The sequence below is a fragment of the Rhea pennata genome, chromosome 19, assembly GCF_028389875.1.
Source record: "Rhea pennata isolate bPtePen1 chromosome 19, bPtePen1.pri, whole genome shotgun sequence".
NCBI lineage: Eukaryota > Metazoa > Chordata > Aves > Rheiformes > Rheidae > Rhea > Rhea pennata.
In genome coordinates this window covers 7,834,164-7,856,503 of record NC_084681.1, presented here as the reverse complement: position 1 = coordinate 7,856,503, position 22,340 = coordinate 7,834,164, and the positions used below count along the sequence as shown (strand labels likewise).

At 42.8% G+C, this 22,340-nt stretch overlaps 1 protein-coding gene across 4 annotated transcripts in view; it reads right to left on the bottom strand.

The window, feature by feature from the left end:
* Positions 1-511: 511 nt before the first annotated feature.
* The window catches only part of LLGL2 (LLGL scribble cell polarity complex component 2), a 32,679-nt gene continuing 10,850 nt past the window's right edge, over positions 512-22,340 (bottom strand). For 3 of the 4 annotated variants that reach the window (XM_062591918.1, XM_062591919.1, XM_062591920.1), the window contains exons 3-26: positions 20,768-20,865; positions 19,698-19,779; positions 18,304-18,419; positions 17,531-17,689; positions 16,614-16,776; positions 16,302-16,434; positions 15,417-15,471; positions 15,068-15,222; positions 11,409-11,626; positions 10,834-10,901; positions 9,743-9,896; positions 9,507-9,611; positions 8,896-9,188; positions 8,457-8,610; positions 7,686-7,836; positions 6,908-7,024; positions 6,359-6,525; positions 5,319-5,583; positions 4,460-4,610; positions 3,744-3,781; positions 3,244-3,291; positions 2,665-2,707; positions 1,882-1,943; positions 512-1,164 (exon numbers count right to left, since the gene is read on the bottom strand). In XM_062591918.1, coding sequence (XP_062447902.1) covers positions 1,157-1,164; positions 1,882-1,943; positions 2,665-2,707; positions 3,244-3,291; positions 3,744-3,781; positions 4,460-4,610; positions 5,319-5,583; positions 6,359-6,525; positions 6,908-7,024; positions 7,686-7,836; positions 8,457-8,610; positions 8,896-9,188; positions 9,507-9,611; positions 9,743-9,896; positions 10,834-10,901; positions 11,409-11,626; positions 15,068-15,222; positions 15,417-15,471; positions 16,302-16,434; positions 16,614-16,776; positions 17,531-17,689; positions 18,304-18,419; positions 19,698-19,779; positions 20,768-20,865 — 3,003 coding nt within the window. In that variant the 3' untranslated portion in view covers positions 512-1,156. The remainder of the gene's footprint in view (positions 1,165-1,881; positions 1,944-2,664; positions 2,708-3,243; positions 3,292-3,743; positions 3,782-4,459; positions 4,611-5,318; positions 5,584-6,358; positions 6,526-6,907; positions 7,025-7,685; positions 7,837-8,456; positions 8,611-8,895; positions 9,189-9,506; positions 9,612-9,742; positions 9,897-10,833; positions 10,902-11,408; positions 11,627-15,067; positions 15,223-15,416; positions 15,472-16,301; positions 16,435-16,613; positions 16,777-17,530; positions 17,690-18,303; positions 18,420-19,697; positions 19,780-20,767; positions 20,866-22,340) is intronic. The other variant, XM_062591921.1, reaches the window with a different exon arrangement.

Below are 22,340 nucleotides of genomic sequence, written 5' to 3'. Positions count from 1 at the left end.
GTCAGGTCTGAGAGAAAGGGACAATTTAATGTCTCTAAGCAACAACAACAACAACAAAAAACTCTTCTACACAGTTTCACTACTTTCATTTCATAATCCAATGGCTAACTACTATAAAAACATTAATGGATCATTTTTTTCTCCCTTCAGTGTGTTATCGTCGCAAGTTATTCCAGGACATGTTGGCAGATGCCTTACCAGGGACTATTATCTGAACCACTGCTCTTTTCTGGCAACATAATGTACGGACCACAGGACAAAGTGATAGAATCAACTTGTTTGCCATGTGCATCTCCTCCAAACAACAGCCAGTGAAAGAGGCCACTTTGCCTCCTCCAACACTCGACAGCTCAAAAAGGGAGTGAGCGCTCCACCTTCTTCACTGGGTGAGTGGACGTAAGCATGGGCCTCTTGCCAGTGTAAAAGAAGCTGCTAATAGAAAGAAGAGATATGAGAGCAGACAAGGATCACAAAAGGGAATTCAGAGTTTTATTTCCAAAAAAAGAGCAACGTAGTGTCGAAACAAAACAAAAAAAAAAGAAAAAATCAAGTTCAATTAATTTTCCTCCAATTTGAATGGCTACAAAAATAGATTCTACCCAAATCCATAGAGCCAGTTAACAGTACCATAACAAACAAAAAACAAAATTACTCATTCAGATACCACATACAGCAGTCACAGGAATCTAGCATATATTATGTTTTTTTAAAAAGTAAACTTCTAAAATGTTTCCATTAAAACTGAAATACCCATATGATTTTAAAAATTGTACAAAAAATAATTTTAAACCAGTTGGAGGTAACAGTGTGCGTTTATTAAAATCCTGCACCAAGGCAGTAACATTTATAATTTAAAACCCAGCCCAGTAGAAAAGAGAAATGTGCAAACATTTAAAAAGTTATATGTACTCAGAGGCTTGTGGTGCATCAGACCAGGTGATCCACTTGTGTCCTAATGCAAGGCGGGCTCCAAGAGGAGATGTCTCTAGTGAGGCACTGAAAGGGGAGGCAGAGGCAGGCATGCGTATGCATGCAAGTTGCAGCTCAGCAGCCTGCAATGCAGGGAGCAGTAGCACCCTCTCCCCAGGGACGGTTTGCCCAATCAGTAGTGTTATGGCACTCAGTCCAACGCCGGGAAGTCCTTGATGAATTCTGGTCAATCTGCTTTCGGGGAAAAAAAAGAAAGCAAAAGCCATTTTAGAAAACAGGAATTGAAAGCAAATGAGAGAAACCAGTTTTTGGTCCACAGGTACATGTCATTGCATCAACTGCAAGCATTCACACTGGGCCAAAAAGCTCTAAGAAGGTGCATATCTCCACAGACACCCATACAATAGCTTATTTTGAAAGACAACAGCGCTATAGAGCCTCCCCACCACACCTTTGTTTTCTACCCATAGTTTTTCAGAATTAAGACTCGCATGTGGTCACTACTCAAGCCTCCTTTTGAGCACAGAGGAAGGAAAGAGGGTAAAAAGCAGCAGCACAGAGTTATGCATGTCCCATTATGCTCAGTGAAGGCATCTTTCTATTCAGGAGTCCCTAGTAAGTCTCAAGAAATTAGAGTCATGAAGTCTGTCTAGCTCTCAGGCTTCCTTTATGGTAAGGTTAAGAGTCAGGCAGAATCCTTCAAAGTCTTTTCTTTTTTTAAAAAAAATCTCTTCCTTTAGAGCTGGTGCAGCATATTTACTCATGTGGCACACAAGGTAATTACACCATTAAGTACATCACTCAGCCAGCAGACTCCTATCCTGAAAATACAGATCAGCGTTCTGCACTCTGTCATGAGCCATTTAAGCTAAAATTTATCAGAAACTTCAGTGCACTTTCTGCTTCCTTTGGCTACTTCATTGGCCCTGAAATATCTTTAGCCTCACCTACCTCCTCCATTACTTAGCCCATGTCCTAATGGACTTCTTGCCAAATTTCTTTCTGCATAGCTCCTGTAATGACACAAGAGAAGATTCATTATTGCCATGCAGTACCATCCCATCCACTCCCAGCTGCTGATAGAAGACCAGGATTAGGTAGTGTCCAGAGGAAGCGCACAGAGCAGAGCGTGTCAGGCAGTCACTTATCCCTATACACCAGCAGTTACCAATCCCACCAAGCTTCCTGCATCCGCTGCAAGTAGTAGTCCTTTGTCTACTCTTCCGTAGCCCCTGTCACCTGAACATCAGTGTTCTAGGGAGACAAGATAAGCCCCTCACCCATGGTGGTAGTTTAGCACTACCGTACAGACAGAATGGGAGCAGAGATACTGAACACGTCCAAGTGACAGTGTCAAGCCAGAATTAAAACTCCAGAGTCCCATCCTCGGCCAACTTAGCCCATGTGGCCTGCCCTTAGATCAGTATGGGTTGACACGAATAGAAACCTGTATGCGAATACTCAGAGTCCTGTTCCTTTGGGATGTGGGAATGTGATCTCTCCTGCTTTTCGGAGAGAAAGAGACAAAGTATTATTCATTAAAAAAAAGTAAAGGGACAATACGTGCAAGAACCTGCCTCTTACTATTTCCCTTTGATAGTTTGTTGAACAAGCTCATGATAGATTCCAGCACAAGGATCCCTACCATCACATTGGGCATTTCCCCTGCTTTCCCTAGAAATGCCCTTCCTTGCCAGCCCCATCCCTTAGGAACAGAATTTGGTCAGTACTCACCCTCTACCCCCCTCCAGAGTGCTCTGGATCTCCTTCAGGACTTCTGGAAAGCAGAGAGTTAAAAGTGAGCCAAGCCAGTGGAGATCTGCTTTCAAGGCAGACTAGCCACATTCCAACTCCCAGCAGAACAGCCTTTAAAACCTGCCTCCCACCACATGGAGGTCAGATCTTTTAATATCATTGCCTCTTCAACAGTACTAGATTTTCACTGAGCAGGCTGGCACAAAAGACTGAAGCAGTCATTTGCCAGAGAAAACGCTGCCAGTCTCAGTGTATTGGAGCCCAAAAGGAACAGTCTGTACCAGTTGCCATTTTACAAGTCCTACTGGAAACTAAAAGGGCCTTCTCTTATCAGGGCAGTGAATGTCGGTATGCAGAACAACCCTTGCCTTAGGGTATTACTATCTATCCAAACCCTCATATCTATTGATTTGTAATAAAACCAGTATTTCTAGCAGTCTGGTGTAACCGTAACTTCCTTGGAACCAAAGGCTGGAACCAGCAGAATTCTCAGCAGCTCTCCTGTTTTGCCATCCAGAAAAGCACTTGCCCTGACAGCAGCAAGTTCATTTTACTTACTTTCATCATTGAGTAAGGCATGTTCCATCAGCCTCCCAGACTTCCTTTCTAAAAAGAAAGTAGGAAAAAAGTTATCTAGTAATGTTTTCCCTTTTTGTGAAATACATGCACTTTTGAAAACCCACAATAGATTTTTTTTTCCTTCAAGTCCTTTTGACTGTACTGAATGCTTCACAACTAATCCTTAAAGGTTCTTACATACTGCATTGTATTTTCCAGCAATACTGGTTTGTCTAACAGAAGATAACAGAAGATGTAATTTCAAATCTTATCTTCCCACAACCTCTTCCTTCCAGCAAGAACTACAATTCTTTTAAGATAATTTTGCTACATACAACCTTCTAGCAATTAGCACTAGCAACTGCAGTGTTCAGGCCAAAGTGCTTTCTTAATGTCTCTCCTTACTTTCCCCTTCCTACATAGGAAATATCAACTGCAGCAATAGGAAAGACTTTGAAATGCTGTATTTAGCACTTTTTTTTTTTTTTTTTTTTGCTTACCATCTTCTCCATAGTCACCTGAAGTCCTTCCCGAAACCCTAGAAGAGAAAGGGGAGGAAAAAATAAAACGCTGACTCTGAGGTATACGAGTGCAAAGAATTCATGCATACTCTTGGCAGCTAGGAGAAGCTTCAGGGCATGCTAACTATATGGCATGTTGAGCAAGCATGCAGGGAGGGCTTCATCACGTATTAGTGACAGAGAAGTCTGAGGGTACTAGAGAAGCTCTTTAATCTTCTAAAATAAAACTCCTATAGGAACCGTTATTTGCTGACGTTCCAAAAGGAGAAGCAGTAAGTTTTCCTTCACAGAGCTTTCAGTCTCTTCAACAACACATAGCCCTTAAGTAAAGCAAGACAGAATTTACAGCTTGTTACTCTAGCTGCAGGAGACCAATTCCCATGCTTGATTACTCTGTCCCAGCAGCAGTAATGCAAATAGGGAAACCATCAGGGAGAAGGTTACATTTCCTCATACTAATCCATCTATGAATGATGTTAAGAGTCTTCAAACAATAATCCTACTAAAACACTTGCCTCATTTATGTATATTTTTAGAGAGAGTTTCTCTGTGAAACACAATACTTTGTGGCAGACAGTTTGGAAAGGGAGGTGAGATACAGAAACATTTAGAACTTGTAACACAGGTTTGCTTTTATCACCTGCAACACAGGAGCACTACCCAGGCATAGTGTGTAGGACTTTTACAGACTTTACCTGGATTTTCTTGTAGTATTCTCCATGCCAGACCTGTTGTGCACATGATTGCTTGTAAGTTCTGGCACATCAACAACACACTGGGGCTCCACTAACCATTTGGTAGAAAGGGAAAACCTCTCAAACTCCGATGGTGAGATCAGATAGAAACCTATAGAGGATAGATGGAATTTATAAACAATTCTCCAGTCCAAGAATGTGGTTCTAGAACTAAAAGCAACATACACACACACACAAAAAAAAAACCCAACAACGGATACAAGTGTCATCTATGTTCAACAGAAAAGGGCCTGTTTGCATTCTTACCTAAATCAGGGTAACACTGGCAAAGAAGATACTACCCCACTTTCCTCAACAGCAGTTAGCCTAGAGACGGGGCAACTTAAGACTATGCTGAAAGATAATTGTGTTGTGCTATGCTGACATTTATGAAAAGATATCCAGCAGCACAGAAAGATGTAAAGACCCACTGCCAAGCAAAGATCCACCTTCAACAGCCGTTAGACACTGGATCCCAGTTTTGCATTTTAAGTGTTGATCCAGAACCACATACAGAAGATACAATACAGCCCTTTTCACAGTGCTTGCTACTTAGAGGGCCATTCCCTCATCTCCAGGGAAGTGGTGGGTAGATAGATGGAAGCAACCTATGGGACATATCCAACCTGTTAGCTGAAAGTTAAGAATAATAGAATAAGCAATACCTGCTGGCAACTACAACTGGCCAGAAATATACAACATGGATACATTAACGTTCACCTACGTATGCACACAGTCGTAAAACCTGAGCCGTACAACTCCTTTGCCATTGTTACAAACACGCAGTAGAGGCAGAGGATCTGGGAAAAGTACATCTTACCTTGGCCATATTTGGTGAAGACGCAGGATGCAATGCCACTCACATCCTCTTTGCGGATGCAAGGGTAGCGGATCTGTAACTTGAGGAAGGGCAATGAGATGATCTGAATGTCTCCCAGGTTAGTCAGGACAGCCAGGTCATTTTCACTATAATCGTTCGTCTTGCAGCTGCCGAAGTTAGCAACTGTCACCTTTCGTACCCTACAGCCTTCCAGTGCCGTCAGCTTGAGCTTCAGTTTGGAGCTAACCTTGGGTAATGTGAAGACCTGTCAATAGGAACAAGACACTGACTGCTCCTGCCTGTACAACGAATGCCAGCAGCCACACCCCAGGACATCTGCTGCTCCCTCCTTTAACAATGTTTTTATTCACAGTGAACACACACTAGTGTAATCTGAGTCAACCTGGCTTCCAGTTCATTGGAAAAAAAAAAAAAAAAAAAAAAAAACAACCAGCCACAGTCACTGTCAGGAGTCTGCTTCTGTTCTGACATCACGCAGTTTTACACTTTGAGCTGCAAGCTGCATTTTCTCCTAGTTTTTTCAAAAGTCCTCTGTACTCAGCTAAAAATTAAGGAAAATGAGGATTACATTGCATGCTCTTTCACATTAAAAAGAAAAAAACAGGAGAGCCTACAGCATGCTACGTATGTATTATTCTCTATGCTAGTTAGTAGGCAACACAAGAAACTTTAGTTGCTTATAGAAATGCCTACAAATTACTGTTTCTGTACAGTGTTACGTGGAACAAACCACAGAATCAAAGGCTCTTTCCTAAAAGCAGAAGCAGTTTTGTACAGAGTTTAATATAGGAATAAAATTTCTACATTGTGTGCACATCATTTTTCTCAATATTCAATTTGTCTGCACACACCTGATTTCCACGGGCTCAGGACTATTGTCATCGTTTTTCTGGACAGTACCACACTGAAATACTATTTCTGAAGTATTATTCAGTTCAGAAGAATAACTATTCCAAAGAGCACTGCTCAGTGCTTTAGCACATTTTACATGCAGTCCACATACACCTCCTGTGTGATACCTTAAACTGCTCTTCAGATACCACCAGCAATTGATGGCTGCCTTGCATATCAGGGCTCTTCGAAAGGTCATGTGCTACTTCCAGAGGTTCTGGGAGCGGAGTGCTGTGCCCATCCAAGACAAGTATACTCACAACAGGAGCCCTGTGCATCAGCTGAATCTCTTTGGCTAGACAAGATGAAGAAGAAAAAAAAAAGCAAACAGAATTCTAGTCAGAGACATAGTGCTAGAAACTCGCATCCTCTCAAAGCTGGAGCGCTATAGACCTCTGCTACAGAAACATTACCTAAGAAGATTTAAGATTTAAAAGATATTTGGACTAAACTGGTTCATGTTAAACAGTAACTATTATTACACAAAGACAACAGTCCCACCTGTCACAATAGGATACATGTGCACTGTGACTTGATGGTAAGCTTTAATGACAGCTGATGCAAATTCAGACTTTGAGGCATCTTGCTTTTCTACTTCTATGGTTAAAGACATGCCACTCTGTGTAAGAACAACAACTAGATCCATTAGGACATTTGTTTTCCTGAGCCATACTTACCCTGCTCTGCCCTGACAGGTTCATCCATCCTCCTCTCTGCTGGAGGAACACGCAAACAGAACGCATAGACCGTACCTCCATTGGTGCCTGCCCACAAGGATGGGCAGTGGCGAGAGCCTGGAGCAACGAGAGGTCTCATGAGCACAACACTGTCTCTGGCAACCTCGGATACCTGCTTTCCTTAACACGCTAGTGGTATGCAACCTCCCTCTGTTTATCTCCTAAAGACCTTTATATTATGGCAGACTCACGAGGGAAACTACAGTTTCTTAGCATATCTCTTTCCAAAGTTTCTCCAACAGCCCTGGTAAAAGACAGCACGTGAGTAAAGAGAACAGGGTGCTATTTCCCTCAGTCACCACCATTGCTACATCCATTTTTCATGCATTTATATCACACAAGAGCAGATGAAGTTTAACGTTTGGGCTCTGATGCTCACCCAGCCACCACCTTCACCAAAATTAAAAGGCTGTGCTGGAGCAAGGGATGAACTTTTAGAGTAATGAGACAGGCAAAACTGTATGCTCAAAAGCCAGAAGCCACTTCAGCACATTTGAAAACCCATGCTTTCAGACTGCCTAGGAGGACGAACTTGCCTTGGATTAACCAGCAGCCAGAACAGCTAAATAACAGTTCTGCATGAAAATACATGCTTTTGCTCTAGATTAGTTTTTCTGCATAGCACAAAGTACAACACAGGAGGAAGGTGCTGAATTTTCCTAGCAGTAAGACCCTAATGCGTTCCACTCAGAAGAAAGGAGATGCTTTTCCTACTCACTATCTCTCAAGAAGGTGTCAGCAAAATATAAGGTGCGCACAAAGCCAGTGAAAGAGTCTTCTGCTGACCGGGCTTCAATCTTCCGCTGAACTGGAGCCAGTTCCATTTCCTGCAGTGCATCCTGGTCAAACTTGGCATTTGCCTCTTGAACCTTTAAAGAGGAGGAGACATTCTGCAAGTCAGGCATGACATCTCTGCCTTGTCCACAACACAAGGATGCAGGTTAACACATGGCTTCAGAAGAGCAGAGCAGCCCAGTTTACCTGAACGCACTGCAAAGAACTAGTTTTGCTTTCCCTACCAGCCCACTGCACGCTGTAGGAATGCCGTTCCTCTGGTACTGACTAGACATGCCAGTTACAGTATATAAAACTCAGGGGGCTTTACAGAATTAATACTCACATCTCTCTATAGCCATTTATTTTACTTTTTCTCCAAGTTCATGTCCTCTTTTCCCCATCGCAAAGGCACAGGGAAGAGAGGGAGATAGTAAGAGTAGCAGGCAATAGAAAGGGAAAGTACCATCATACCAGTGAACAGGTATATTCTGAATCATAGGTTCAATGCCAGACTCCGCATTATCCCCTGAAAACATAACTATTTTTGTCTAACAGCTAGCAGCTTCAGAAGTGGCTATTTTTGCCATTATACCAATCAGCCACCGATCTCACAGCAGGACTGCAGACCACCTCCTTCTCTGGGCAGTCTAATCAGGACTCTACGTTCTCCAAGTTGTATATAAACAGGGCCCCAAAAAGCTGGACCCCTCACCTCTGAGGCATTTCCACTAACTCCTCGCCGCTTCCGACTAGACACCCGGCTTCTTCTGATCCGCCTGAATGATTGCCGGAGGGACTTCTTCAAGGATTTCACCCGAGACAGTGGGCCTTCTAAGGCCAATTGGTCACTAGGATGCAGTGTACATCTTTTTTTAAAGAGAGAGAGAGAGAGAGAGAGAGAGAGAGAGAGATGGTAAGCACCTGGTCACTTTCTACCAGGTGGCAATCACTACTAGGAGTTCAAAATGATGTGTACATGCAGAGACAAGAACACACTATATTCCTGAAGATCTTCAAGAAGTCCAGTGAGGTAGGACTTCTTGCTGTATTGCTGCTGTCTAGAAACCTATTCGCATGATTTCCTTAGTTAGGACTTCCAGGCCAGCTGTAACTGGAGATTACCCCAAAGCTCCTGAAAGGAAGATACTTACTTCACAAAGACCAGTCGTTTCTGCTGGTGGTCAAAAAGCCCAAAACCATGACTGGTACCAAAGGCCACGAGTTTCCATTCAGAGTGAAGGGCCAATGAGGTGACCACAGCTGGTGGCTGACACTGGACCAGAACAAACGGCTGAAAACCAGCTTCAAATCGGACAGGACCATCTCGAGTCTTTAGTTTCTCGTGACCTTTCCATCGATAGCCCTCTTGGTCCTGCAGGAGATCTGCTTCAGCATGGTCCACAACATGTTCTGCATCTTCATCATTCAGTTCCATCACCAGCACCTGAAAGGAAGAGAACAAGCTGTTAAGAGCTTCTACTATCCAGGCCATCCTACAAGCTTTCAGGTCAAAGTGACAACATCAACAAGCCAATAAAGGTCAGAAAAGTTCTCCACAGCTGGAAAAATTAAAGCACTGCTCAAGGCTGATAAAATAAAGTCTAACACACAGATTAAAGAAAGTAGGTAGCCATCAGACAGATGACAAGGTTGATTAATCACTACAAAAATTAGTATTTGCAATTTTAACCCATCTCCCAATTTGCACTGTAACAGGCTGCACTAAAAGCAACATTGATGGTGACTATTTATATATCAATACCTGCCCCGCTGTTCCAGCTACAGCCAAGTATCCGCTGTATTTACACAAGTAGATCTTCTGTATCCCAAGTCTGGGATCATCACTATAAGGGTCAAAGGTACCAACCTAGAACAGAGAGAGAGGGAGCAGGGGCGTGGGTACGTATACACAATAGCTGATCTTCATAGAGGTATTAGTAGTACAAGAATAAAAAGTCCTCAGCTTCAGAAAGCCTCCACAAGCAATAACCATCTTACCTTGCGAAGTGGTGGCCATTCATCCTCACCCAAGGTGTTCATATTGTCATTGGGATCAGCATCTGTGAGAAAGACTCTCACGGTGCTTAGCTTATAAAGGAGGTGTAAGCAGACACCAGATGCATCCCAAAACCGCACAGTGCCATCTTCATGTCTATATGGGGGAGAGTTACAGAAAGCATAGATCTTACAGAGGCCCAGCAAATCACAAAGATGACAAAACAGAGACGAAAAACAATGCAGTTAAACCACACTATTTACAAAGCCCTGAACTGTGGCAAATTATAGCTTCAAGACTTTTCTCTTTAATCCAGTTTGTTCTTGATCTGATACCAACATAGAATTTAAGGTTACTCCAAAAAGCACCAAAAAGGAAGAAAAAGCCCAAGCACATGGAAGGAACGACTCACCCTGGGAAAAAAAAATACTACTAGTAGAAAAGCTATGGGCTAAAAATCAAGCTTAAGATTAGTTCTCCAGGTGAGTATTAGCAACATTCTTCCCAGGACTTCTAACAACTTGCTGCATCAAGAATGAATTGTCTGAAGAACAGCCCACAGAAATGCTTGAAATTGCTTTGAAAAGAAAATGATACATTTTTACGTGATGAGGCAATTTCTTGCTAGATACTTCATTCCAGCACTTAGCTAAATCTGATCATGCCGATCAAAACAAACTAGAGTCCAAACGAACCTCTCAGATTCACAACAGCGTAAATAGTGGAAAAAAAAAACTTAAAACTTGCAGGATTAAGCTCTACATTTACATTGCTTCCTTTGAATTAGTCTGGTTTACTGCCTGAACTTGTACAGTGAAGTGTATGAAAGGAAAGGATAACATTTCAGACTCAAAAGTAAGGGAGCTTTACAGGTTATCTGTGGATATTAGAACCTGCCTGTTCTCTCAAAAGCAGCTTTGTGTTATGAAGCTTTGTGTTATGAAGCTAGCAGCCCAGCTTTGAGAAGTTATGTTGTGAAGTTTCTTCCTTCTACAAGATGAGCAGACTAATATCAAGGGAAAGCCTCAATAGGTCAAAAGGAAGGACAAATAGGCTGGAAGGGCTGCTTGAATTTTATTAGATAAATACATACCCTGTTAGAAGCAAGTCCCTCTGAGGAGGATCCGGAGCTAAGTTGGTGCCACCGTCAATCGGCCATGGCTACAAATACATTAAGGGAAGACTGTGACTTACAGGGCAGTGACAGTATGAAGATAATACACAGTGAGCAGGAGAACATGAACTTTAGTGCAAGTGGCAGTAAAACAACCCATGCTGTTAGCTTTGTTTGGATTAGATGTTCCTGTTCTGACACCAGCTGTGCTTTTTAGCAGAAGATACTCTACATACTTCCTCAAGAAGCTGTGCCGAAAGCTTCCAGCTTCTAAATGAGAAGTTTGTTACGCTGACAGCTGGGAACACTCACACTTTCCTTCTGGCTTGTCAAAGCCTGAAAAAAAATACCATATTTTAATCCTCACAGTGTGAGCAACTGCACTGGGGGTGGTCTGGGAAAAAGGCCGTCTCAACCCTGCTATGAGGCAGGGCAGTGTCTGTTGAGACTCAGCCCTGCACACACACTGTCAGCAGCACAGCCCACCCACACTCTGAGCATGCTGTGCTGCTCTTAAATGCATGTGATCATGTCCACACTTAAAGCTGCCGTACCATACTGGAGTAGTGAATGTTCTGCTTGCTCCCAGCACTGATAATCCTCTCCCACAGTTTCAGGGGAATGTTGGAGACATGGTGCGAGCAGGTAATGGCTGAGCAGTGGAGAGAAGCCAGGTACGGAGGATGGACTGCTGGCCAGCCTGCAGATTTTAAGTCTATCACTACCAGTTCTTCTTCTGCCAGCACCACCATAGCAGACGGGTCATCAGACTCTGGGGAAACAAGATTCACTGAGGCTAACAAAAAAAAGACTACCCAAGGTTAACAGAAACAAGCTTCCTGTAAAGCTTATATGGAAACTACTGTCAGAAAAGTCTATACAAACATGTTTTTGTTGGCAATATCTCTAAATGCTTCTATGTTAACTGGGCCTATTGAGGCACTGATATAATAGAATTCAAGATAGTAACAGATTTACTGCAAGTTCATATTCCTCTATCTCATTGCTGGGACTCTCAGAAAGACTCGATTTTTCTTCAAGATGGAACCTATAAACTGCATCCACAGCTAAGCAAAACAAGTTTATACTCACCAATACAGCAACTCAAAAGTCCTACCTAAAGCTAATTAACAGCAGAGCGTGGATGGACACACACACCCCCAGCAATGACCCATTTAGTACTGTGTGGACCACAGCCCAGCTAGGCTAAGCAGCTTAAGCACAGTAATGCCACGGGTGTAGCAGAAGGCTTCTCTGCTTGAGCTGACAAGAGTTTATAATTCCAAACTCTCACTCTAGAGTTTCACCTGCTTCTAGTGCATTGAGCCACATCCTCTGGACTTTCTTTAATGAGTGCATACATCTAATATATATTTATACACCTTAGACATGATTACAAGCAAAAGAAGTCTGTTAATGTAACCTTAGACATGACACACGCATACTGAATCAAGAAGTTAATCCTACTTACAACTAGAAATCTTAACCTACATGGTAAACACTTAAGTCTGCAGTGACAGGTACAGGACAGCCACATTAGCAACTGGTGGGGAAAACCAGAGTTATAAATTGTTTCACACCAGTAGCTATTAACAAAGCTACGCAAATTTAAGTGAATGCATAGTTGCAGTTGTGTCACTGGGGGTACGGGTAAATGAACAGTACAAGCCATGAGCAAACTGGCAGCTCCTCCCTGAGATCTCCTAAACTGCATTTCCACTTCTCTTTAGTCTGGAATATACTTGCAAGAAGGGCAAAGCAACGATATACCACTCCAGTAAACTAACTTAAAAGTAATTACTACTTGGCAGCACTCTAGTTACACATCTTGGGTTTCACCTCTAATTGGCCACAGCCATAACATAGCAATAATCAGTTTCTTCATGAAGACCGTGGGAATGATTTAAGATGTTTCAAATCTAGTTTTAGTTCACTATTTTGTGTACTATCATTTGCCGTTGTCTACAGACCTTCTGAATTGGACAGGTATGTCCATACTACAGTATGCACGATCAGCCCTGCACTCAGATTAAAACTGCCAACCTTAACCATATATACTCTGTATTGAAAACAGCATTTTCCCCTACAAAGTGGCATATTTGAGCCCCTGCTTATGGAAGGAATCTGTTTTAAACTGCTGAAGTAGCAAACTTATTAAAATCTTTTAGTGGTTTCTATAAACTCATCCACCTAATGAAAAACAAGTCCCGAAAAGACATGAAGGCTCAGTTCCCTTGTTCATCTTTTCTTTTTAAAACTTCAGCATATTCAGTGTTGTGGAAAGTCACTACCTATTACTATGCTGCAACGCATGAGCTTGTGCTTATTAAATTACATGGCTTTGGTATACAATTAATACCTTACTATCACCAATGCAGGGAAAACTGCTTAAGGGCGAACAAGGCAAGCTATGCAGATCCACTAAGCTCAGGCAATCAGCCGTAAGGAAGCTTGTCAACCACAGAAGCCTCATTTTATTGTAAATAACTTCCTTGTCTAAGGACAACAGCTTCAGCTTTCTGCAACAGCTCCTGTCTGTATCTACTAGAAGACACGTTAACCACATAATTCAATCCTTGGGCAGTATAAAAATAAAGCCTGTTAAGTTCAGTTATCTCATCCTAAGACGACTTCTAATCGTATCCAGGAATTAGATTTTAAGAAGCCAATCTCCTACCAAAAACAAACAAACAAACAAGATTTTTCACCTTTAAGGCTTTTATTCCATTATTCAGAATCTCAGTTCTGACAGCTTCACACAAAGAAAGGGTACCTGGCTTCTTATATAATAAAAACCTTAACAGCACCTCAAGATTAATGCCATTGTTAAGCTTGAAGGTTTAGATGTATAGGCTCTGTGTATTTGGAAGGTACCACCAAACCAAGGCAGCCTCGTGTAGGTAAAGACTATAGTAACAAACATATCACAGCACTTCACCACACCTACAGTCTGCCTATGTCCTTGCTCTTTTAATAGACCCTTTCAAGCAGCTGAAAAAATCCACCGGCAGGGGTGGGGGGGGGGGAAGAGGGGGAAATCCAAAACCTGCTTTGCTATGCCTCCTTTCCTAGGTCGTTCCTCCACTGGATCCACAGTCTGCTTTGCACAACAGGCCAGAGGGAGCCAACCTGCAAACACACATGTAGCTGGGAGCTATTGTCACTGCCACCATGCAAGAGAGGTTTGGAAACTTCTCTACTAAGCAAACCAGAAACTAGAAAAATCTGGGAAGATTCAGCAATATAGAAAACTTGCCTGCAAGCACTTAAAAAGCATCTAAACTTTAGCAACTTGTTCTTACTCAGCTTCCAATACTGTGTATTTGCAGAGCTTGAAATAGCAATTTCCTATCCAGTTACCTCAAGATAACCAGAAGCAAGAGCTACACCAGCAGGAAAGGAAGTGCTTTGGGTGAAATCATTAACAATTCCATGAAAAGAAAAAGAAAAAAAATACAGGTATTGAGGAAACTAGAGTAACAAAGCTCTTCAGTGGAAGCAAGAGTCTGACAACTTCTAGCTATGCTGTGGAATGAGAGCTATTCAGTATTAGAACTGTTTATATTCATGTTTGCCAAGCAGTAAGTAAATGACATACCCTATGTACCGATCCTTGGTTCTAGGGCACCCTTTGTTGATTTATTACCCAGAGCGTTAGTCCTAAATCAAGGTAGTAATTAACAGAAACACTGTCTTAGTGGGAGTAAGCTGTGTTTTTAATTACTGACTCCTTTGAAGTACTATTTCCAAATAGGAATATCCAGATCCTGACTTCAGAAGCTGGTTACGCCCAAGTGTCCAGCCTCCACAGACAAGAGACTAAGAGGTCCTTCCTCATTAATGAAGTAGTTTACTTAAGGAATGTATGGCATTTATAATTGGCATGTTCTTGATGCCAGGATCTCATACTTCACTTTTAATTGGCGCAATTACTCTGTTAAAGTCTCAGAAAACTCAAAACAACTGAGCAGAGACTCCACGTTTCATAGAATCATAGACCTGGTAAGGTTGGAAGGGACCTCTGGAGAACATCTAGTTCAATCCTCAAGCAAGTGGCCCTATACGGGGATCGAACCCATGACTCTGGCATTATTAGCACCACACTCTAATCAGCTGAGCTAGACGTGACTTCATTTGCATTCATTACACCAGGAAAACATCCACATTTTTACACAGCTATTTCAATTCTTCAGTATCGCCTTTCACTACATACCTGCCGTAGGCTCTGAACTGAAGATGATAAAGAAGTCTATCACTCGTGATGTGAAGTCAAAGGCTGTTTGTTGGCTGCCATGGATGACAGAGATACTGTGCCGGTCACCATAGCTAGCACGGGGCATCCCTCCTTGGAATATAATGTAAGGAAGTCTGAAGAAAAAGGCATAGGTAAGTGGTGTATGCTGAAATGAGGAGTAAGGACAATTTCAAAGACTTGAGGCAAGCCTAACTTTGACAAGAACATTCTTACTGCCTTACTCTAAAGGGGTGTCACGGCACGCTGCACCCTTTAAATGCCTCTTGCTAAAAACACTGAGGAGTGAAGAATTAGATCAAGAACTTACCCATTTTTTGTTGTCTGCCAGTAGATCTTGGAGATGGCCTTGCAAGGAAAAGGACCTAGGAGAACAGAGGTAGTTACTGTAATTTCAGAAGTGTATCCTTACACAGAAAGTTCCTTACTCCGCTTCACCTAGCTAAGAGTATGCAACCCAAGGTCCTTTCAGCCTCCCTCTCAAGGGAAGCCATCTGAATTTGGAGACACCACCACCACCTCCCCAGGCCAAGCCACATCAGATGCAACAGATCCTCTGGGACACACTCACTCCCACAGCAGTCCTCAACAAAACAAGGCTCAGACCCAAGGGGAAGTTTTGAACTACGTTGCTGATAGGGAGTGCCACTACAGAAGCTGATTAACTAGAAAGGACTGTTAAAAACACTGCCATTCCTGAAATTAATGTAAAGGCGATAGAAGCTTCTAAAGCTCCATATGCTTGAAAGATGAGGTCATTCCCATTTGATGGGTTTCAGCAAATCAGAAGCATCATTTCATCACTGCTGTTCGACAAAAAGCGCACTTAGCTCACTATTAATTACAGAAGATCCAAGCAACTCCTGCTGAACAGGATACTTGAACCAAACCGAAGAGCTGAATCACAAACACCCTTCTTCATAAGGTATATACGTTTCTTTAATCCTTTTTCTCCATGCTCAAGACAGACTTCAGTGATGCAAAGGAGTTTAAAATCCAAAAGAGAAACTGGAAATCCTTTAATTTAGACTCACAACTCATTCAAAAGGCAGCACTGCCTTTTGCCATCAAGATTAAACATTAGGGAGAACGTGACTTAAATATTCCACACAAGCTCAAAACGAGCTGGAGTTTCAGATGAATATACAATGATTAAACCTCAGAGAAAGGATGAGTTCTATAACCACATACTGACCATAAGGCACAAGGTTTTCCAACGGCTCAGGCTGCCTGTTGTCATTGGATACTGGCCACTGGGTGTAACTTCCATCATAGTGGCAACTAATGAATTTACTGCCATCCCTCTGCCAGTAGAGGTTCTCCAGTTGCTGAAGAGGAAGAGACACAGTGACTGCTCTCCAGAGGACTGTTAACCCCTCCAAAACCAGCTCAATCTTAGTGAGAGAAGCTTTGTCAGGCTCTCCCTGAACCCACTTGTCTTCAAAGGGCCCTGAGAGGAGACAGCTTTTTTCTCCCCTGCTAAATTAACTTCAGACCAGATTAATACCTGGCTGCCCAGGAAGTGGTGTGTGGCTTTGCTATTTTGAAGGTCCCAGAGGACAATCAAGCCCCTGCTGTATCCGATCAGGATCTGGTCAGGGTTCTTAGGATGCTCCTGGAGGGCTTCCACCAGTTCACACGATCGCCTGTTACAGTAATCTTCTGGCACCCTACAGAAGCAGAACAGAAAACCTCGAAAAGTTTAATCCAGGTGTAATCTAGTATGACTGTAATAGCAGCTAAGGCAGAAGGAAGACCAAAGCAACAAAAAATTAAAACAGATGAGAGAAAGTATGGTCTTTCCAAGAATCTGTCAAGTAGAAAAAAAATCTTACATAAGACACCACACCAGGCTCCTGGAGGCCTGCCAAATGAACGAGCATCTAGTCCGATGTTCTTAAGGGAAAACCCATGGTTAGCAGTCAATTCCAGGACTGGACCCCTAGAACTGTGGAAACAGTCTGAATTGCCTGCACTATTCTCTTGTGACCCTCACAGTATGAGTAATTGCACACAAACGTACTGAACAGAGACATTTGGTTTCTCTAACAATTTGTGCATGAAGCTTGCTCTGGACTTTTTTTTTAAACCGACGTTTCCATGTCAGAAGGAAGTGACAAGGACACAATGTAGGACAAAGTTTTCAGCAGCATTTAAACCTCCAGAGTGACAAAATCCTCATTTGGATGAAGCAGCATCAGAAGTTCCACCTATTGTTGAAAAAGTAAACATGTAATTACAGCTAAGTAACACTTGTTGCAGGTGTAAATACAAGGGATAAGGCAGGTGTAAATACACGGGATAAGGCACAAGATTTGCAGCTTCACTCCAAGCGTCTCCTGCACAGTTCTGCCCATTTCCTGCCAGTGACAGTGCTGGGTTCACAGAGACAGAAATTGCCACTTAACATATATGCTCGCTCACCGTTGCAGCACAGCCTCGGGGGTTATGGTCCTCTCCTCCAGTACTCTGAATGACAGAAGCTCCACCACAAAGACGTTGCCGCTCTCTGTACCAAGATACAGAACTTCCCGCGAGGAGTGCGGAAGGACAGACGTTATCTGTGTAGCACTCGGGGGAGACCTGGGAACGCAAAGGGCACCTGGTTAGCGGCACACGAGGCAGAAAACCTTACTGAGCTTAGCTGACGATTCACCAGACACATTTACAGAAGCATCTTTTGTCTTAAGGGCAGAGATTTTAAGCCAGGCATGACACTTAAAGATAGTCTTTAAGTTAAATTGTCTTTAAGTTAAATTATGCCAAAAGACTTTTGGCAAGTGCACGAACAAAGACCCAGACGCCCTTTTACAGCAGCCTCTCTTATTAAGCTATCCCCAAATTAGCTAAAAATAGCTCACCCAAAAGTGGCAACATCACGTGAATCTGAAATCATTGCAATATTTTAAACTCTTACTTAAGGGATGATTAGATTTGCTTAGCCTTAAGATTTACTGCTCCTGCACACACAGGAGTGAATGCGCATTAACCTAAAAAGACATCAGTTTTTTCATTGGTACAACAGTCCTTAGAGGTGGTCTCCTGGGCCCTAGTGAACTGTTCCCATGGAAGCCCCTTTAATGAATTCATAGGACCAAGAGAGTCCCCATGATCAGGACAAGCTCCAACTAGAACAGCAGCAGAATTTGCCTACTTGCTTATCCCCAAACTAGCTTGAAAACACCCTTGCAGATTACCCAGGTGGCCCTTTCAACGTGAAGCGGCGCTCCTCCTGCAGCTCGGATGCTCCCTTGCACTGCTTCAGGCTCCAGAGGTGCAAACTGTTGTCATCTAGTAGTGTCACCAGCTGGCACTACAAAACCAGACAACATCCTTCATTTGAGAACCACAACATTAAAACCAGCACAGCAGATCTAGCAATAAAGTTGTCGCCGTTCATAATCCTCTCTGCTAAAGCAGGATTGAGGAGCCAGCCGCAGCTCTTCATAGTGGCGGATACACACAGTTGCATTCAGCAACCGCAGCAGTGCTACCGTTTAATGACGGGGGACTTGGGGGGTTAGAGGAGATGATAAGTAGCCTAAAGGCTGAAAAACCTCTTACACAGGACAAAGGCCCAGGCTGTCACCAGTACAGGAGACAAGGACTTAGGTCCTTGAAAACCAGCCGGTGCTGTGGAGCTCAGCGAGGCATATGGGAGCTGTTAGCACAGCACCTTCACGCTCACCACGGTTTGCTGCAACACACCTCAGCCTTGGGTGGGGCTAACGCAGTCTACTACACCGCACTCCTCCTCGCATTCTTCATGTTCAACCTCATTCTGGAGGGTTGTGTCAGAGTCCTTTTACGAGCCCAGCCCTTCTGGCTGTATGTTCGCGCTGAAGCACTTTGCCTACTAAAGCCACACCTGGTGCAACACTCCCCTCGGGAGTTTCAGTTTATACCATTAGGTTAAGCAAACAGCCACCTAAAACTAGCTTGAGAATTAAAGCCCTCTCATAAAGAGGCCACTGGTGATATACTGGGGGTGTCAAGTAGTAAAGCACGTGGCTAAGACACCAGTCTGCCAGACAAGAGAAGGGAAAGTGGTTAGACAGCCACTAGACAGTTCAATCTTCCTGGTTTTAGTTTCTGGCAATTACTGTTCAGCAATCCCCAAAAGCAAGATTCAGTACCCAGACAAAGGCAATAACCTTAAGAGCAGGTTAGGTTAGCAGTATTGTTTTGAACACCCCAAATTAACGAAATCTGTTCAGCAGCCGCTACTGCTCCATCTGTTCTTGCAGTAGGGGTGGTTTTTTTTGTCCTGCAGAACAGGGGTTGCAAAAGGAAAAGGAAGTTTTTGTTTCTGCATCAGGCTGCCTGAACTATTCTGGCCTTATTACCATCCCCACTGTACTCGAGATAAATGGCCAGTTACGAACAATAAACCTACTCTGAAGTTTTATTAAACATCTCTGTAGCAAGGAGTGCTACCAAGAGTGCAAAATATACCGGGATAAGTGTTCCAGACCAAGCAGCATTTGAATGAACTTGATATTAGGAGTCCAGTTACCCAGACCAATTGTACACTCAACATCTGTTTAAGAGAAGTCTATGTAAGCCAGAGAAGAACTGAAAATACACTCACCTGATCAGGTATAAAGTGTATCTGCATTACAGTATTGTTTTCTTCATGTAAACCCATGAACTCCACCCCAGGAGCGCCATACCTGAAGGGTTTGTTGAGGATCAGTAGTATTTAAATGGCCCACAGCTACAATTAATTGATAAGAAGCTTGCTAACAAGCAACATGAAGAGAGATTAGTTTGAAACCAGGCTGCACTGCTAGCAATCCAGAGTGAAGAGAACCAACGCAAACCTACTTCGATTTTCTGTGTTTATGGTGGGTTGCTACAGGAGAATGTGGAAGGTTACTTGTCTTTTGAGCATATGCAGAAGAGGTGCCTGGACCTTGTTTGCTCTCAGAGATGTTTAGTGGTTTCCCTGACACTACAATCCTGCTTAACTAATTGGTAACCAGGAGACAGATGGCTCCTGCCTGCATGTGGAGTCCAGCCTCTGAACGCAAACACTGGGAACGATTAAGCAGGCACAGAGAGCACCGACTTCTCCTTTCTGGACTGAGCAATATGCTTCTTTTACAGCATGTCTAGCTCACACGCTGCCACGGGAATCACTCAGTACCTTGTACATGCAATATTGGACTGGACATCGCTCCTTTGGGAGAAAAGACAGGCAACCGCCCCCAGTATTTAGGCCTCTAACACCTGGATAGTCACAAACTCAGGAAGCTAGAAGTATTTTTGACTGCATTTTTAACCTCTGAAATAGAATTGGTTTAAAAACCAGAACTCTGCCCCCTGCCCCAAATATTTAAACAACCCTGGAATTTACAACATGAAGGATTACTAAACTGAGGCCAGATCTTGTCTGACCTCCCGCATAGCAAGAGCAAAGAGCCCCATCTAATATCTGCATCAAGTTCTGCTTCTGCTTGAGCTATAGTTCAGCTCTTGGCAGGATAATCTCACCCTGATCAGGCTGAAATCACTTTAAGACAAACTGGTCTAGTGTTCAGTAACCTTTCCTTGCAAATTTACACTTCATCTTAGTTTAAATTTGGACAGTGTTTTCAAACACAGTTACAGCTTCTTATGCTATCAGAGAAATCTACCCCAGGCGGTCTGAAGGAATACAATTTGATGGCTCCCGATCGTGTTCCAATGGCCATAAGGCGGAGAAACGGGCTATAGCCCAATGCACTGGGTTGATGGGGAAATCCATGTTCCACAGTCTGGTAGAAAGAAAAAAAAAATACAATTAACAGCATGTTTCATGGACATTAGTTGTTGCATACAGATGAAAGACAAGTTAAATATGGCATGACAGTCAAGCACAGCATTTAATGACAGCTTTTTCTGTTGAAGTATTCAAACTGAGCATGCTAGATTTGCTGGAAAATAATCTCAGGCCAAATTTGATCAAATTGCCTCTGGCTGCACAGAGACATGCAGAAGTGCAACAGAGATGAAAAAGCAATATTTCAAAAACAGTAATCCAGACAGTTCTTTATATTAGATTTATAAATAACTGCGTAAGCACAGCTTACTCAGTCTCCACAATACACTGGATCAATCCTCATCAATTCTATTTCCTGTAAACCACCTGTTCAGTATAATTTCAAAGTCTGGCACAATTACTGCTTATTGTAAGGTCAGTTTTATATAATAAACTCCATGTAAATCAGCCTCCATAACCTCCACTTGTTGATTGCCATCAGGAAGTGGTGCAAAGCTATGAAGGAGTGTTGAGTGAACACCAGCGCTTACCAAGAAAACTAAACAGATTACCTATGGGGCCATCAGGAAAACTAATGCAGCTGATACCCAATTTCCAGAGGCAGCATGAGGAACCACAGGCTTTAATGAGAACAGAAGCCTGCTAGGCTACCTCAGACTAAATCAAAGCCATTCTGTAAGGAGAAGACATCAGTAACCATCACAGAGGATAATCTGTACGTTGCTTGCTCTTAGTGGCTTCCCCAAAGCACAATGCACACTGCATCAAGAATAAGATTTGGAGCGTGTGGTATCCAGCCATCTGCACGCTTAGCGGGGCTGACGCATTTACACGCTATGGCAGAACCTTCTGCCGTCCTCATCGGTTGCAACCAAGCTGTTTGTGAAATAGCTCGATCAGGTTTTTAGAAGTGCTAGTGTAGAGCTGTCATCATTGTTTAGAGAAAACAAGCAGGCATGAAGGTTCAAGAACATATTTCAAGAATATATAGCTATATAGAGAGTGATTTGTGTGACAAGATTAATAGGGCTACCACACTAGAGAACATTCAGTTGTACTTTCAGTGCAAATATAGCTACAGGAAGAGATGTATTGCTAAAGCAAGTTGGATAGCTATGGAAAGCTAGAGAATAGGAATTTGTTTCAAAACAGCCTGAGTTCGAGTCTCTCTCTCTCTCACACACACACACACACAAAATAAAATAAATGGATAAACAGGGAACCCTCTATCTACAAAATCAGGCACTTGCTCTTCACTCCCATCCTTGTTTCCATCGTTTCACCAAAATGGAGCTGCCACCTAACTTTATGGTCTGTTCAACCTAAAACTAATACGTGGATTTTATCTCCCACACAGTGATTTCTTAGCTTAATGCTTTGCAGGAGAACCAAATAAAAGCTTGTTTCATTCGGGTGGTCATGCCTTTAGCCTGAGGTGCTCCCAGCTGAAAGGCAGCCACAAAGTAGTTT